At 41.4% G+C, this 19,661-nt stretch overlaps 1 protein-coding gene across 1 annotated transcript in view; it reads left to right on the top strand.

Annotated features, from left to right (window-relative positions):
* The window catches only part of ptprt (protein tyrosine phosphatase receptor type T), a 1,095,010-nt gene that overhangs the window by 607,869 nt on the left and 467,480 nt on the right, over window positions 1-19,661 (top strand). Inside the window, exon 10 of the mRNA XM_068048566.1 lies at window positions 2,505-2,706. Coding sequence (XP_067904667.1) covers window positions 2,505-2,706 — 202 coding nt within the window. The remainder of the gene's footprint in view (window positions 1-2,504; window positions 2,707-19,661) is intronic.

Below are 19,661 nucleotides of genomic sequence, written 5' to 3'. Positions count from 1 at the left end.
AAATGATTTTTTGGGCCGTTTACTGAGCAGCATCCAGTGGTTCTGCCAGTCAAAGCCTGGTACAACAAGGTGACAAATGCAAACCTCACCCTCACACATTTGTACCTAAAATTTGCAAATGCGGTCCTACCAATAGCATCAGACCCCAATTTACATATTTGAACAGCATTTCACCTGTTTTATGAAGTTACACTACTCGTCTCTTTACAGGCCTGTCTGAAAATTACACCTAGCAGGCCCTGGGCATCAATGAAGTATTGACCACACAGCTGGAATAGCGCCTATGGTACTGGATACTTAAAAAACTGTAATTTTCACACAAAAAATCTATGAAGTTTTAATAAAAAAAGGTGCAAGTAATGTTGGACTCTTCCATCATTTTTTGTACTTGTATTTAGGCATAAATTTTTGACATAAGAAAGGTACTTTTACTAGGTGTTCAAAAGGGTGCTTTGTGTTGAACTAAGCGACTTGATATCAATTCACAATCGCTCATGGTATTCATTCCAGTAATATAGTCATATTTTTAAGATTTGTTTTGCCGAAGTCACATAAGTCATTTGCTGTTTCTTGCACTGTGCAGAATCATATCTTAAAATCTATCTAAACTGATTTTATTTTAAATAACTTCAATAAAGATTTTTTCTATGCGTTTCATTATTAATTTTGTGCTCACCATAGTGAAAAAGAAAAGTGTTGGGAAATACAACACTTTCCCATTTCAGTCACCCAGTTCAGTATCAGACTCTCCCAAATCAATGCAAAGCAAAGCTCCCTCTTGTCGACCCCAACAATTTACCTCGGACCCCACTTCAAAGGACCACCCTGATATAACTCATGTAACATTTTCTAATTTCCATACCTTTGGCCTCTTTGAGTGAGATCGCCAGTTGAGTGTCAAAATATGTGACTTGGGGGTAGTTTAGGGCTGTATGCCTTTGCCCATTAGGAATTGGACTGAGACAAGCAAAACTCACTTCACATCATACCTTTACAGCCAACAAACCTGGTTTTGTTTCAATTCAGAACAGCATAATCAAGAAGTTGGCCTCTCAGCACAGAGAACACTTGGTAGAACCAAATCCCAAACTATGCAAATATTGTTTCAAAGTTGGTCCTGAGACTATCTTGAATAATTTACATCTTTGTGAAAAATGAAAACCTATTTGGATGGAAGCAATGTGAGAAATAGAAAGACATAAAATATTGAATCTGGCTTTATCTTCAGAGAAACTAATAATATTCTTTGCACTGTAATATTTCATACATATATTCCTTATAAAATATCTTATAATTTATATGCACCATGACATTTTACTTCAAGAATCGACATGAGTGAGTGTGACATTTACTTCCAGCAGCTGATATTCCAGCAGTGATTTTTTTTCAGAAACACTTCTAGACTATATACATACAGAAATTCGTCACGTTATAATTTATACTTTCATTATGGTACTTTTATGTTTCATGTTTCTTATTTCATAAATATTGATGGGCATATGAAACCATTTTGTTTGCTGTACTGCAGTTTTCTTTGCACTCTCTAGGACATTATATCTTAATATAATGGTCTCTTTTGCTGAACACCATATCAGAAATCATGCAGTGATATCCTGTCAGAGGGAAATAAATATTTAGCTTCTTGAGGCTTGAAAATCAACTACAAGAGAAGCAATAAATTTATATAGTAAATACACATGATCCATCCTGTTATTTGTAACAGTACTAGGATTTCTGCACATATGAACCTTTTATATTTAATCTTATTATATTTTTGTACAGCTTTTAGTCATTTTCTATAAGTCGTTACCATAAAATATCATTGCATTTCCCATTCAGTGTCAGATATATGGTATACCAAACTCTATTTTAAGTGAAAGTACTTCCCCCTCCCAAAACTGTTGTAATTTTGTTACACTATGTTTGATTTAGAGATAAAATGCTGCACATTTGTCTTTAAAAGTGATTGAATTATAACATCTGATGTAATTATGATTGAGATTTTGTGTAGTGATGTGTTAAGACTGCTGAGCAATCAATGTCTGAATTATGTTATTTTTCAGTAAGTAGAAATTAGAATGTGGAGCTGCATCAAGAAGAATGCAAAAAGGTGCTATGTTTTCATAAATTAACATGTTCGTATTCCTTTATTATGTGAAGGGAAGCAAGTTATGAGGAGGTAATGCAAGTTATAATAATTTGACAGCTCACTTAAAATTGCACTCTGATTAAATTCAGAGAGAAGCTCACATAAAAATAATTCACTATTAAATAAATCATGGGCTCTGTCTTTCAGTATCTGGATGTCACTTGGGATGATGTGAATGGCAACTGTAATAGGCTCATTCACGAGCAGTTGAATTTCTTTGTACACATCATGCGCCAGATGGAAATTGCAGATTTGATGCCATTACTTCAGAACTCTCCAAATAGAAAATGGACCATTACAGAAATCTTATTTGTGTAATCTGCAGTTGATAAAAGTGGCTTTTATTTCTTTTTAGGTAACCTACAAGGCTGCTGGTTCCTTTGACCCAAATGTGGAACTTGCCAGCCAAAGAGGGAGGGTGTTCAAACAACGAAATGAGACACACCACTTGTTTGTTGGGCTTTACCCAGGAACCACATACTCTTTCACAATAAGAGCGAGCACAGTGAAAGGATTTGGGCTGCCGGTTACTACCCGCATTACTACAAAAATTTCAGGTAAAAATAAAAATGAAACAGTAATATTGTGTCACTCTAATTTAAGGGTAAAAAAAGAGCCCTTTGTTTTCTACAGATATTTTTTAATGCAACTGAGTTCATTTCAATGTAGGTTAATAATTCTTAGTTGTTTAGCATTCTGAATATGAAGAGGGGGAAAGATTTCCTTAACATGCTATGTGTTATGTAGCAGGATGGATTGAAAGATGGCTACAGAACAGAAATAGAGGGTAGGAGTTAATGAATGTTCCTCCGTCTGGTGGTATCTGCTCTGTGACTACTGTTATTTACATATGCATCAATGTATTGGACTCAAGAATTGGAGGTTTGGTGTCAAAATTTGAAATTGATAACAATTTGGGGAGGTATAGCCAATAATGTGAAGTCTGCACCAAAATACAGGAAGGCCTGAACAGGCTTATGCAGTGGACAGATATATCAAATGAAATTCAATATAGTGTAATGCGAGGTGGTTCATTCTAATAGAAAGAACAAGGAGGCCACTTATTATCCATCTTTCAGATGAGATGTTAAACTGAGGCCTCATCTGCCCTCTCAGGTGGACATAAAAGATGCCATGGCACCATTTCGAAGAAGAGCATGGGAATTATCCCTGGTGTCCTGGCCAATATTTTTCCTTCAATTATCATCACAAAAACAGATTATCTGGTCATTAAAACAGGGAGGGGGATTGTGATAGACTTGGACAAATTAGCATTGTAAGGGAGGAGGTATTAACGGTTTTAGCTGGCTTAAAAGTGGATAAATCCCCAGGCCCAAGATGAGATGTATCCCAGGTTGTTATATGAAGCAAGGGAGGAGATAGCAGGGGTTCTGACACAAATTTTCAAATCCTCTCCGACCACAGGAGAGGTACCAGAGGACTGGAGGACAGCGAATGTGGTACCATTATTTAAGAAGGGTAGCAGGGATAAACCAGGTAATTACAGGCCAGTAAGTCTAATATCAGTGGTAGTGAAACTATTGGAAGAAATTCTGAGGGACAGGATTAATCTCCACTTGGAGAGGCAGGGATTAATCAAGGATAGTCAGCGCGGCTTTGTCAGGGGGAGATCATGTCTAACAAATTTGATTACATTTTTCGAGGAGGTGACTAGATGTGTAGATGAGGGTAAAGCAGTTGATGTAGTTTACATGGACTTCAGTAAGGCATTTGATAAGGTCCTGCATGGGAGATTGGTCAAGATGGTAAGAGCCCGTGGGATCCAGGGCAATTTAGCAAATTAGATCCAAAATTGGCTTAGTGGCAGGAGGCAGAGAGTGATGGTCAAGGGTTGTTTTTGTGATTGGAAGCCTGTGACCAGTGGTGTACCACAGGGATCAGTTCTGGGACCTTTGCTGTTTGTAGTGCACATTAATGATTTAGACGTGAATATAGGAGGCATGATCAGTAAGTTCACAGATGACATGAAAATTGGTGATGTCGTAAATAGTAAGGAGGAAAGCCTTAGATTACAGGATGATATAGATGGGCTGGTAAAATGGGCAGAACAGTGGTAAATGGAATTTAATCCTCAGAAGTGTGAGGTGATGCATTTTGGGAGGACTAACAAGGCAAGGGAATATACAATGGATGGTAGGATCCTAGGAAGTACAGAGGGTCAGAGGGACCTTGTCCATAGATCACTGAAAGCAGCAGCATAGGTAGGTAAGGTGGTTAGGAAGGCATGTGGGATACTTGCCTTTATTAGCCAAGACATAGAATATAAGAGCAGGGAGGTTATGATGGAGCTGTATAAAACACTAGTTAGGCCAGAGCTGGAGTATTGTGTACAGTTCTGGTTGCCACACTATAGGAAGGATGTGATTGCACTGGAGAGGGTGCAGAGGAGATTCACCAGGATGTTGCCTGGGCTGGAGCATTTCAGCTATGAAGAGAGACTCGATAGGCTAGGGTTGTTTTCCTTAGAGCAGAGAAGGCTGAGGGGAGACCTGATTGAGGTATACAAAATTATGAAGGGCATAGATAGGAAAAAACTTTTTCCCTTAGCGGAGGTGTCAATAACCAGAGGGCATAGATTTAAGGTAAGGGGCAGGGGATTTGAGGAAATATTTTTTCAGCCAGAGGGTGGTTGGAATCTGGAACGCACTGCCTGAAGGGGTGGTAGAGGCACGAACCCTCACAACATTTAAGAAGTATTTACATAAGCACTTGAAATGCCATAGCATACAAGGCTACGGGCCAAGTACTGGAAAATGGTATTAGACTAGATAGGTGCTTGATGGCTGGCATGGACACGATGAGCCGAAGGGCTTGTTTCTGTGCTGTATAACTCTATGACTCTACTGCTGTTTGTGGGAGCTTGCTGTGCGCAAATTGCCTGCTACCTTTCCTGCATTACAACAGTGATTACACTTCAAAAGTACTTCATTGGTTGTAAAGTGCTTTGGAACATCCTGTAGTTATGAAAGGCACCATGTAAATGCAATTTTTTTTTCTTTTTATTCCTTGGAAGATAAGAAACTGAGGTAAAAGAACAAAGAGAGCTGGAAGTAGAGGTCCATAAATTACTAAAGTAGCAACATAAGTCATTTTAATGGCCTGTTTCTGTGCTATAGATTCTTGCTAATTCTATAACATAGTTTCTTGTTTAGCTACCCATACAGAGACATTATGATCTCACCACAGCCATGCTTGGTAGGCATTTCCTAAAAACTAATGGAAAAATTAAAATGTTGTTTAGAACTCCACTTAGCAAATAAGAAAAAAAAAAAGTTGCATTTATATTGCAGCATCTCAAGTACCTGGCATCCAAAGAATTATCTTTGAAGCACAGTCACTGTTGTTATGTAGGCAGATGAGGCAGCCAATTTACATACAGCAAAGTTTCATAAACAAATGAGATGAATGGCCAGTTATTTTTTTCATGGTGCTGGTTGAAGTACGACTGTTGGCCAGGACATCAAGCAAACTCCCTGTTGTTCTTCACATAATCCCATGGGATCTTTTATATCAACTTGAACAGGCAGCAGTGACCTTGATTTTTCACACTACATTCTGAAAATACAACACTACACTGAAGCATCAAATTAAATTAGTGTTCAGGTCCTGGTGTGGGACTTGAACCCATAACCTTTTGACTCAGTAGTAAAAGTGCTTCAACTGAACAATTGACACCAGCACAAATGTAGCAAAAGTTTTAAAGGAGGATCCCAGCATGATTGGAAAATGGTATATACTGCAGGGAGAAGGGAATTTACAATTATGGGAGGAACAGTGTGAAAAAAGAGATTAAAATTGATAACCAACAAAATTTGATGAGTAAAAAAAAACTCTTCCAAGGAATTTAAACTGAAATATTTTCTTCAAATATCAGGATAGAAGAGATACTATCTTGCAACAAACTCAATTCTAATTTTAATATTATCTAGCTTAAAATAATTTCTTTATAAACTTTGAACCATCCATCCAATTTGAACCAAACATGATTGCATTTATGGTGTTTACAGACATTCTTTTAAAAATAGCAGTTGTAGAACTTTTGTTTCAAATAGATCAATAGGAATTATAGACATGAGTATACCTTACGCTAAACAGTTGTAGAACAGTAATAAATTTTCAGAATAATGTGCAATGATTAAAGACTGATACACCACATTGATATGACAACCCCAAGGGAAAATCGCATGAAACTGAACTTTCGTAATGTAGAACAATTCTAAACCCATTGGCATAATGCTGCAACTTCCCCTCTGATAACTGTATATAAGAACATACAGGCCCATAAACCTATCGCTCAAACCTTTCAATTGTTTCCTTTGCTTGGATATGCATTACATCATTGCCTTTTATAATTAAAAATTGACGTTCTGCTGTGAGTATAGAGGAGCAGCAAACTGTTCATCAGTTTGTCGTATTCAGATGCCAAAATAAACCTGATTTGAAAGTTTGGAACAAGTTGCAGATATTCCATTCTGTGAATGGACAGCTGCAATTAGTACCAGAAAATATTAAGCTGCAGCAGTGACCTACAAAGATGTGCTTACTATTCATCTCTCCAGTGACAGACTGGAAATGTACTTGAGAGCTCCGTAGAAAAATGGCTGACTTGCATTCTCAGTCAGAGATAGAGCAGATGCATTAAAACCAATTGCTCCTTCGGCAGCACTGTGCTCAAACAGGCTGATACATAGCCCAAGAAGAAGTGGCAGTGTCCTTGAAAGGGTGCCTGTACTCTCATTTCCATTCTTCGATAAACACAAGAGAAACAAAATGCTTAAACCTCTACAGAACACAGTATGTGCCCTTGCTGTGCTGAAGGATATGAAGATTATTATCTTTAGACTAGATCCCTTCATATCACTGCTGTGGATGACCATGCAGGAAGAGGCAAATTCAGGTCCAACAGTGAAATTATATCAAAATGACTTCTAACATATGAGTACATCTCAAGGCTATTAAAAAAAAATAGCAGCACCTCTGTCCCACGTGCACACACATTTTTTTATATTGGTAAGCTGAGATACACCACAAGGAAATGCATTATTAAGAACAAGGGGTGATTTTTGACAGTTTGTCACCATGAAATTGTGAATGTGATGAATCTAAGGGTTTTATTGCAGACACAATGCAGTGTAATACACAAAAAAAGCTTTCACTCGATCATGAATTCTAGACATTTCAACTTGCACTACTGGCACACATCAAAAGAGCTATCACACTCAGTGACCATTTCGGCAATGCACCCAGTAGGTTAACTTTCTTCCTTTCATTTTAAAGATGCTAATTTCTGCCTTTCTTGCACAATGAACCATAGAAAATTATAGTTGTTGAGCAGCAGCAGGATTAGGTTACAGTTATAAAGCTGCCACCATACCACACTCACTTTTAATATCCGTCAGCACTGGAAGTTCTCCTCAAGGTGCAAGGTTACCATGCATATGCCTATCTAGACAACTGATAAATAAGAGGCCCCACACAGGAACACTGACCTGCCAAGTGGAAGATGTTAGCTCTGCAGTGTCTGGATTAGTATGAAACAAAGATGTGATTCCTTGCATTCTGGAATAGCTATGATACCTTGTCAATTAGAATACACAAGGTCTATCACAGGATGTACTGTATTCCAGTTTCCCTTTTAATGAAGCTCCATAGTGGTCAGAGGAGGAAGTTCCTGAGTATTGGGTTTTATTAGGAGGAAGTAGAAGATCAGACACCAACTAAAACTTTTGCCTTCTTTCTTAGCATCTGAGTTTAATACTCCATTAAACTGGTGCAATCTTCTTTCAGCCTATTGCAGTCTGTCATCTCTGCCTGTAAAAACAGCTGCTTCAGTTTTAGTTGACTCTATATATTGTGGTATCGCATTACTTAGCATAGATTAGAGAAGGAAAGGGAGATGGTCACGTGAGAGGTATCATTGCATGATGCAAGAAGCAAATCTGTACCAGCCAAAAGAATCTCAGTGAGGCAGCTCTTGTTCCAATTTGCCCAGTAAAAGTGTGACCTTACCCTACAGTACATAAAATCTAGATTTTCTTATGAAAACAGAGGTTATATACACTACATGTCAATTGCTTGCTGGTTTTACAAAAGTCATTTTTCTCTCTCTTTCTGAATAACTTTCTTACATTCTATTAGCATTCTTAACAACTCAAGGGTCAGCTTCACATGCCTATATGATTTAAATGGTATTGCCAGTTAACTGAGAACATTGTTAGTTATAATGCAGGGATGGTTAAACTCGTGTGCCTCCCCAAGCCCTGACAATCTAGCCCTCAAAACCCAGGCAGCGCAATTCAAATTGCTCCTTTATTTCTACTTGGCTGGCTTGTCTGGTTTAAATTTTATGAACCTGAACATTTAGAAAATGTTGCTCTTAGCGCAGTTCCATCGTTAGTGATAAATCCTAAATCAAATTACTGAAGTCTCTTTGTATCAGCTACTGCAATATATGAAAATTAATGGGAACATGCATTTAAATTTTACAGATGTAATTTTCAGACTTGGCTTTCCAGGAGCAGCCTCATCCACAGAAGTAATTAGTTATTTGAAAAATAACAACTTACCAATAGCCATCTAGCCAGCAGAAATGCATATCAGAAATTTATATATATGTTGTGCACTCTTTTCTGCCCATTGAACTAAATAAATGGGAAATGGCACTTGACATCCATCTAAATTACCAATCTGCACTCCCAATGGATGAGGCTCCCCACCAGGAACGCAAAGTCAAAATATTACCCCCCTAATTGTGACTTACATAGTACACATTTATGCAGCCCACAAAGACAAATACCTTAGACACTGTAAACATAGCAAATTATGAAGCCATCCATCAGCTTAGACATTCCACTTTCTCCACCACTTGTGTATTGTGGCTGCAGATACACTATGCAATGCACAGTCAAGGTTTCTTCGACATCGCTTCCCAAACCCATGAATCCATCACTTAGAAGGACAAGGGCAGCAGGTGTGTGGGTACACCATCACCTCCAAGACACATACCATTTCCGGCTTGAACATACATCACTTTGCCTTAAACATCTTTCGGTCAAATTCTGGAACTCCTTACCTAACAGTACCGTGGGTGCACCATGGATTGCAGTGGTTCAAGAAACCTCACCGCCTCTTTCTCATGGGCAATTAGGGATCAGCAATAAATGCTGTCCTTGCCAAAGACACCATATCCTAAAAATGAAGAACAAAATAATCACCATTTGTATTGTCATAACAGAAAATGGAGATTGAAACCCAGTAGCAGATTAAGAAATTATTTTCTGAACAATAAACAACTTCTGTGAATGTTTCTAGTAAAATAGGTTAGCTTATCATTTGTATAAGATTTAGGTGTATGATTTCTTGCATATCGCTATTCCCTTTAATGTTTACTGCTGTAAAAATTGAAAAGATTGTTCACAGCAACATTATGAATGCTAATTGATGTGGGATTTTGATATTTGCATGGTTAATGGCAAGGGAATTGAACCAATAAGCAATTTGTCAAACACTGTTATCAAGGTATAATTTTATTACTGCTTCGAACATCTGATTGGATTAATGCCTTGTGGATTATTGTAATATAGTTAAAATATGTTGTATTTTATTTGCAGTAAAATTTCCAAGTGTTGGACACAGCTAATTAGCAACAAGAACAACTTGTATCTCTATCGTAGTTATTTAAAGTAGTAAAGCGCCCCAAGACGCTTCACAGGAGAATTATTAAACAAAAGTTGATACAGAGCCACATAAAGCGATATTAGCGCAAATGACCAAAAGCTTGGTCAAAGATGTAGGTTTTAAGGAATGCCTTAAAGGAAGAAAGAGAGGTAAGAGAAGCAAAGAGCTTTAGGGAGTGAATTTCAGAGCTTAAGGCCCAGGCAGCTGTAGGCACGATTGTCAATGGTGGAGTGGTTAAAATCAGGAATGCGCAAGAGGTCAGAATTGGAGGAGTGCAGATACCTCGGGAGGCTGGAAAAGGTTACAGAGAAAGGGAGGGGCAAGTTCATGAAGGGACTTCAAAATAAAGATGAGAATTTTAAAATTGAAGCATTGCTTAATCAGGAACCAATGTAGGTCAATGAGCACAGGGATGACAAGTGAACTGGCCATGGCACAAATTAAGACATGTTCTGTTCAAGTACATTTTTATTAAACACAATAAATTAAGATTTAACAATCTATTATAACATTATACAGGAATATTAAAAAAAAGAAAGACTGGTGGAATATTTTGGGAGAATGACCATTCCACTTGGTTGCACCCAGATCATTAATCAGGCTTTTTTCTTGCACAGATCCTGACTGACTGGCTGTGCATTTTGGGGCTCATAACTAGGGCCTTCACCAGATGGGAATGGGGTGGCAGTTGGCCGAAAAGGCAGGACAGCACTTACCACCTTATTCCCGCTCCTAAAACGACCATTACCACTTAAGACCATGATGGAAATCGTTGGCCAGAGCACCTGTCTGTTTAATATGCAAATAGGACCGTGATGTAATTTTGAGGCACAATGCACTGATTGTGCACCATGCACACTTCGTCCATTGGTGCTCGACATTGAGTAACTGAATCAATGGCCCTTAAAGGGACAACTGTAGGCCACTCTGGAAATAGCTAAGTAAAGGTTTTGTGCATGATTTTTGTGGCGCCAAGAATAACATGACTGCTCTTACTCTTGCCACAAAAATCTTTTGAGTTGCTACTGGCATGGCCATGCACCATCTCCCCTTCCACCACTACCCCGCAACCCCACAACCAACTTTGCATGATTGTCTTTCCCCTACCTTAACATGGAACCTCCTACTTAGCTCTGTGGTGAGTTGACCAGTGAACTGTTTCTTAGCACTAGTTCAGCAATTGCATCTCACTAGCATTGTTCAGGTGAGGCCCAACCCACTGCCTACCTGATGTCGGCTCAAAGTAAATGTTGGCCTCTGTATGTTTTTATTTCACATTTCCAGTATTTACAGGCTTTTTTCTTGTTACATGACTATAAGTTATAATTTATAACATGAAGTGATTATGTATGTGCTGCTACTGATCTGTGACAATTCCCCAAGATGCAGAACAAAAGACAGAAAAAAAACATAATTTAATTAATTTATCACTAGGTGCAATTCAAATATAGGTTTATAAAGAAGACAGTTGCCCTGACGTGACTGTTCCAATATTAACAGACGAATGCTGAGTGTATTCGTATGACATTCCAGTTAGCTGTTTTGACAGAGGTGTTATCCTATTTATTTTAGACAAATTAACAACTCTGTTAAAACAGTTGATAGGAAAGTCATGCAAAAACATTATGGTATCACAATCATTTCTAGGCTAATGTTGCTTAACAGGTGTGAGGCAACGTTCTTGCTTTAGATTGTTGTGATATATCACGGGGTAAACCTACCCCTCAAACAGTAGTTGTTGTTTTATTGAAGCACATTCAATTGTCTTGTTCTCTTCACCTAGGTTTCCGTTGAAGAGAATATGGTGCAAGTGTGAATTTATCTAATCGCTCCTGTTCACCACACTCATGAATTTTAGGAGTTGATCCATCCTTTCTGTATTCAGATAATATTGATAGTTATGACCTCTGATATTTAATGGTGATGATGAATAATGATCCAGTGTGGAAGATGATGACACATTTAGAATAAATTATGTAACTTCTAATGAAATGCAAAATTGTTCTTGGATACCACAATGCAGAGTAATCAAATCAGATTCAGCTAACTGGAAAAGGTTGATGGTTTTCTCAATAAAATTAATTAGTTGTAGGTTTTTTTTTTCCTGTGGAGTCATCCACTTGAAAAAAATTATGCCAAGTCAATTCATGTCACTTGGTAACCTTTTATTCAAGGGTTAAGCTGTACTGCTTGTGCCGAGCATAATTTAAAAGTATAGTTTCATGGAAGATAATGCAGCAAATGTAAGGAACGTTCATAGAATCATAGAAATTTACAGCACGGAAGGAGGCCATTCGGCTCATTCATCCACGCCAGCCGACAAGGAACCATCCAGACTAATCCTACTTTCCAGCTCTTGCTCCGTAGTCTTGTAGGTTACGGATATCCAAGTACCTTTTAAATGTTATGTGGGTTTCTGCCTCTACCATCCTTTCAGGCAGTGAGTTCCAGATCCCCACCACCCTCTGGATGAAAAAAAAAATTCTCCTTGAATCTCTTCTAAACCTCTTACCCTAAATCAATGCCCCTGGTTATGGACTCCTCAACCAAATGAAATAGGGCCTTCCTATCCACTTTATTTCAACCCCTCATAGTTTTATACACTTCAATTGGATCTTTCCTCAGCTTCCTCTATTCCAAAGAAAACAATCCTAGCCTATCCAATCTTTCCTCATAAGTAAAATTTTCTCGTCCAGGCAACATCCTCGTAAATCTCCTCTGTACCCTCTCGAGTGCAATCACATCTTTCCTACAGTGTCGTGACCAGAACTGTATGCAGTACTCCAGCTGTTGCCTTGCCAGTGTTTTATACAGTTCCATCATAATCTCCCAGCTCCTATATTCTATGCCTCAGCTAATAAAGGCAAGTATCCCATATGCCTTCTTGACCACCTTATCGACCTGTTCAGACACCTTCAGGGACCTGTGAACATGCACTTCAAAGGTTCCTCTATTCTTCTCAGTATCTACCATTTATTATGTACTCCCTTGCCTTGATAGTCTTCCCCAAATGCATTACCTCACACTCCTCCAGATTGAACTCCATTTGCCACGTTCTGCCCACCTGACTAGTTCACTGATATCTTCCTGCAATGTACAGCTTTCTTCTTCATTATCAACTGCACGGCTAATTTTTGGATTATCTTCAAACTTCTTAATCATACTCCCTAATTTCAAGTCCAAATCATTGATTATATAGCACAAGAAGCAAGGGACCTAGTACTGAGCCCTGCAAAATACCACTGGAAACAACTTAAGGGCCTCAATTGGTGACAGGCTTGCTTGGGGAGATCATAGAATTCCCCCCAAAGTGTCTGCAAAGAGATATAGATAGGTTAAATGAATGAGCAAAAATTTGGCAGACGGAGTGTAATGTGGGAAACTATGAGGTTGTCTACTTTGACAGGGAGAATAGAAAAGCAGAATATTATTTACATGAAGAGAGACTGCAGAATGCTGTGGCACTGAGAGATCTGGGTGTCCTTGTGCATGAATCACAAAAAGTTAGTATGCAGGTATAGCAAGTAATTAGGAAGGCAAATGGAATGTTGGCATTTATTGCAAGGGGGATGGAATATAAAAGTAGGGAAGTCTTGCTACAACTGTACAGGGCATTGGTGAGACCATACCTAGAGTCATGTGTACAGTTTTGGTCCCCTTACTTAAGGAGTAATATACTTGCATTGGAATCAGATCAGAGAAGGTTCACTGGGATGATTCCTGGGCTAAAGTGGTTGTCTTATGAGAAAAGGTTGAGCAGATTGGGCCTGTACTCAATGGAATTTAGAAGAATGAGAGGTGATCATATTGAAACATAGGATTTTGAGGGGGCTTGACTGGGTTGATGCTAAGAGGATGTTTCCCCTGGTGGGAGAATCTAAAACTAGGGGGCACCGTTTCAAAATAAGGGTCTCCCTTTTAAGACAAATGCAAGGAATTTCTTCTTTCAGAGGGTTGTTAATCTTTGGAATTCTCTTCCCCAGAGAGCAGTAGAGGCTGGTTCACTGAATATATTCAAGGCTGAGTTAGACAGATTTTTGATCGACAAGGGAGTCAAGGGTTATGTTGGGGGGGTGGTGGGGGGGGGGGGGGTGGGGGCAGGCAGGAAAGTGGAGTTACGGCCACAATCATATTAACCATGATCTTATTAAATGGCAGGGCAGGCTCAAGGGACTGAATAATCTACTGCTGCTCCTGGTTCTTATGTTCTTAACTGATACCCTTTCCATCTTCCCAGCTTCATCCCCTAAAATTAAGTCTCGAACTGCCAACTGTTTTGTTGGACTTGCTACGTACTGGCTAAAAAGGTTCTCCTGAATGAATTTTAAGAATTCTGCTCCCTTGTCTGAAATCCCTGTTACCAGGAATGTTGAGCTGCCATTCCTGCCTTTCTTTCAGCCATGTTGCAGTAATACCTATAATAGCATACTCCCACATGTCAATCTGTGCTCTCAGCTCACCTGCCTTATTCCCCGAGACTTCTTGCATTGAAGTTTATACCATTTAGTGCTGCCAAACTCCCTTGTTGTCTATTTTCTAGCCTATTCTTTCTTCTGCCTTCCAAACATGCTGACTAATTTTATGCCTTTCATTTCCAACTTTTCTTCTGTCCCTTCTGAATCTATTCTCAGGTTCCCATCCCCCTGCCAAGCTAGTTTAAACCCTCCCCAACAGCATTCGCATAATCCCTGTGAGAATATTAGTCCCGCCCCTGTTGCGGTTCAACCCTTCCAGCTTCTACAGGTCCCACCTCCCCTTGAAGCTGTCCTAATACCTCAGGAATCTAAAGCTGTCTCCCCTGCACCATCTATCCATCCATGTATTCATCAGCTCTATCTTCCGATTTCTGTACTCACTAGCACTTGGCACCGGGAGTAATCTGACCAATATTACATTTGAGGTAAAAACAAGAAATGCTGGAACCACTCAGCAGGTCAGGCAGCATCTGTGAAAAGAGAAGCAGAGTTAACGCTTCGGGTCAGTGACCCTTCTTCGGAACTTACATTTGAGGTCCTGCTTTTCAATCTCTCTCCTATCTTCCTAACATCTGCCTGCAGGACCTCATCCCTCTTTCTGCCTCTGTCATTGGTACCAATATGCACCACAACATCTGGCTGTTCACCCTTCCCCCTCAGAATGCCCTGTAGCCACTCAGTGGCATCCTTGACCCTGGTGCCAGGGAAACAACATAGCATCCTGGAGTCATGTCTGGGGCCGCAGAAGCGCCTGACTGTTCCCTTCAGTATGGAATCCCCTAACACTTTTTTTCTTCCATTCTTCTTCCTCCACCACAACCCCCTCCCCCCATGCAGCTGAGCCACGCATGGTACAGTGGACTTGCTGCACTTCCCAGAGGAACACTGACCGTCACTAGTATTCAGAACTGAATTCTGGCTGGAGAGCGAGATGCACTCTGTGGACTCCTGCAGTACATGCCTGATCTTCCTTGATTGTCTGGCAGTCACCCATTTCCTCTCTGCCTGTACTCTTTTAAGCTGCAGAGTGACCACAACCAGAAACATACTATCCATGAAACTCTCAAACTCGCGGATGCACCATAATGACTCAAGCCACCAAAACCCAGAACGCGTGCTGCTGTAGCTGGTGACACTTCCAGCATATGTGGTTGTCGAGGCGATGATAAGCATCCAGGATTTCCCACAAGGCACAGGATATGAATTCCACGGGGCTGAGGTACCCTGCCATGCCTTTACTTTCTAGACTATTATCTAGAAACAGTTGTCAACTACTCACCAATCAGCTCCTTCCCTGGTTCTGATGTCAATATAGTTGTTTTGTAGGTGAGATCATTTTTGAAGAGGCTATTGAAGGAATGAAGAGAGGTAGCACCGATAGAGTTTGGGTAGAATATTCCAGAGCTCAAAGTAGAGTGAATAGAGGGGGTTGTAATAAAGACTAAGTTCTGAAGAGTAAAGGAATGTCAGGTTGAATGAAGCCACGGAGAGATTTGTAGTTGAGGAGAATCATTTTGAAATTAATGTGGATGCATGTTGGAGATAACAGGATATGAAGGCTCCAGATATCTTTAGATCTTTGGACAGGCAGTCAAACTGCAAGTGGGGTAAATTGTATTTCAGTTGAAAGTCATTGCGGGTTACAAATTCTTTGTCAGCTTCATCATTCTCAAACACATAATTTACACTTTGACTGAGTGTTCTGTATAAAGTTTAGCAGCTGTCTTTAGCTAATTGTAAAACTGGCCTAAAATTTGCTGCCAAAGTTCTTTTTGTATTCTTTCATGGGATTTGGGGGGGGAGGTGGTGGCGTAATGGTATTATAACTGGACTAGTAACCCAGAGCCCCAGGGTATTGATCTGGGGACATGGGTTCGAATCCCACCACAGCAGAAGGTGGAATTTGAATTTAATTAATAAATCTGAAATTAAAAGCTAGTCTAATGATGGCCATGAAACCATTGTCGATTGTTGTAAAAACCCATCTGGGTCACTAATGTCCTTCAGGGAAGGAAATCTGCTGTCCTTACCTGGTCTGGCCTACATGTGACTCCAGACCCACAGCAATGTGGTTAACTCTTACACGCCCTCTGAAATGGCCTAGCAAGCCACTCAGTTGTACCTAATCGCGACGAAGTCAATAAAAAGGAATGAAACCGGATGGACCACCCGGCATCGACCTAGGCACCGGAAACGACAACGGCAAACCCAGCCGTGTCGACCCTGCAAAGTCCTCCTTACTAACATCTGGGGGCTTGTGCCAAAGTTGGGAGAGTTGTCCCACAGACTAGTCAAGCAACAGCCTGACATAATCATACTCACGGAATCATACCTTACAATGTACCAGGCACTGCAATCATTATCCCGTCCTGTCCCACCGGCAGGACAAACCCAGCAGAGGTGGCGGGACAGTGGTCTACAGTAGGGAGGGAGTTGCCCTGGGAGTCCTCAACATCGACTCCAGACTCCATGATGTCTCGTGGCATCAGGTCAAACATGGGCAAGGTAACCTCCTACTGATTACCACCTACTGCCCTCCCTCAGCTGATGAGTCAGTACTCCTCCATGTTGCACACCACTTGGAGGAAGCGCTGAGGGTGGCAAGGGCACAGAATGTACTCTGGGTGGGGATCTTCAATGTCCATCACCAAGAGTGGCTCGGTAGCACCACTACTGACCGAGCTGGCCGAGTACCAAAGGACATAGCTGCTAGACTGGGTCTGTGGCAGGTGGTGAGGGAACCAACACCTGGGAAACACATACCTGACCTTGTCCTCACCAATCTGCCTGCCGCAGATGCATCTGTCCATGACAGTATTGGTAGGAGTGACCACCGCACAGTCCTTGTGGAGACGAAGTCCCGCCTTCACATTGAGGTTGCTCTCCATCGTGTTGTGTGGCACTATCACATGCTAATTGGGATAGATTTCGAACAGATCTAGCAATGCAAAACTGGGCATCCATGAGGCGCTGTGGGCCATCAAAAGCAACAGAATTGTACTCAACCACAATCTGTAACCTCATGGCCCGGCATATCCCCCACTCTACCATTACCATCAAGCCAGGAGACCAACCCTGGTTCAATGAAGAGTGCAGGAAGGCATACCAGCAGCAGCACCAGGCATAGCTCAAAATGAGGTGTCAACCTGGTGAAGCTACAACACAGGACTACTTGCATGCCAAACTGCATAAGCAGCATGCAATAGACAGAGCTATGCGATCCCATAGCCAAAGGATCAGATCTAAGCTCTGCAGTCCTGCCATATCCATCTGTGAATGGTGGTGGACAATTAAACAACTAACTGGAGGAGGTGGCTCCACAAATATCCCCATCCTCAATGATGGAGGAGCCCAGCACATCAGTGCGAAAGATAAGGCAAAAGCATTTGCAACAATCTTCAGCCAGAAGTGCCGAGTTGATGATCCATCTCGGCTTCTTCCTGAAGTCCCCGGCATCACAAATGCCAGTCTTCAGCCAATTCAATTCATTCCGTGTGATATCAGGAAACGACTGAAGGCACTGGATACTGCAAAGGCTATGGGTCCTGACAATATTCCAGCAATAGTACTGAAGACCTGTGCTCCAGAACTTGCCGCACCCCTAACCAAGCTGTTCCAGTATAGCTACAAAACTGGCATCTACCCGGCAATGTGGAAAAGTGCCCAGGTCTGTCCTGTACACAAAAAGCAGGACAAAGTCCAACCCGGCCAACTACCGCCCCATCAGTCTACTCTCAATCATCAGCAAAGTGATGGAAGGTGTCATCAACAGTGCCATCAAGCAGCACTTGCTTAGCAATAACCTGCTCAGTGATACCCAGTTTGGGTTCCGACAGGGCCACTCAGCACCTGACCTCATTACAGCCTTGGTTCAAATATGGACAAAAGAGCTGACCTCAAGAGGTGAGGTGAGAGTGACTGCTCTTGACATCAAGGCAGCATTTGACCGAGTATGGCATCAAGGAGCCCTAGCAAAACTGGAGTCAATGGGAATCAGGGGGAAAACTCTCTGCTGGCTAGAGTCATACCGAGTGCAAAGGAAGATGACTGTGGTTGTTGGAGGTCAATCATCTGAGCTCCAGGATATCACTGCAGGAGTTCCTCAGGGTAGTGTCCTAGGCCCAACCATCTTCAGCTGCTTCATCAATGATCTTCCTTCAATCACAAGGTCAGAAGTGGGGATGTTCGCTGATGATTGCACAATGTTCAGCACCATTTGCAACTCCTCAAATACTGAAGCAGTCCGTGTAGAAATGCAGCAAGACCTGGATAATATCCAGGCTTGGGCTGATAAGTGGCAAGTAACATTTGCGCCACACAAGTGCCAGGCAATGACCATCTCCAACAAGAGAGAATCTAACCATCTCCCCTTGACATTCAACAGCATTACCATCACTGAATCCCCCACTATCAACATCCTCGGGGCTACCATTGACCAGAAACTGAACTGGAGTAGCCATATAAATACCGTGGCTACAAGAGCAGGTCAGAGGCTAGGAATCCTGCGGCGAGTAACTCACCTCCTGACTCCTCAAAGCCTGTCCACCATCTACAAGGCACAAGTCAGGAGTGTGAAGGTATACGCTCCACTTGCCTAGATGGGTGCAGCTCCAACAACACTCAAGAAGCTCGACACCATCCAGGACAAAGCAGCTGCTTGATTGGCACACCATCCATAAATATTCACTCCCTCCACCACCGACGCACAGTGGCAGCAGTGTGTACCATCTACAAGATGCACTGCAGCAACGCACCAAGGCTCCTTAGACAGCACCTTCCAAACCCGTGACCTCTGCCACCTCGAAGGACAAGAGCAGCAAATGCATGGGAACATCACCACCTGCAAGTTCCCATCCAAGTCACACGCCATCCTGACTTGGGACTGTATCGCCGTTCCTTCACTGTCGCTGGGTGAAAATCCTGGAACTCCCTTCCTAACAGCACTGTGGGTGTACCTACCTCACATGGACTGCAGTGGTTCAAGAAGGCAGCTCACCACCACCTTCTCAAGTGCAATTAGGGATGGGCAATAAATGCTGGCATAGCCAGTGATGCCCACATCCCATGAATGAATTTTTAAAAAATTGGGAATAGCTGGCAAGGCCAGCATCTGTTGTCCATCGCTAATTGCTGTTGAGGAGGTGGTGGTGAGCTGGCTTCTTGAACGGCTGCAGTCCATCTGGTGCAGGTGAACCTACAGTGCTGATAGGGAGGGAGTTCCAGGATTTTAATCCAGCGATCGTGAAGAAATGGCGATATATCTCCAAGTCAGGATGGTGTGTGACTTGGAGAGAAACTTGCAGTTGGTGGTGTTCCCATGCATCTGCTGCCCTTGTCCT

This window comes from Heterodontus francisci, chromosome 16, assembly GCF_036365525.1.
Source record: "Heterodontus francisci isolate sHetFra1 chromosome 16, sHetFra1.hap1, whole genome shotgun sequence".
Lineage (NCBI taxonomy): Eukaryota > Metazoa > Chordata > Chondrichthyes > Heterodontiformes > Heterodontidae > Heterodontus > Heterodontus francisci.
This window is presented reverse-complemented; position numbering and strand designations above follow the sequence as displayed.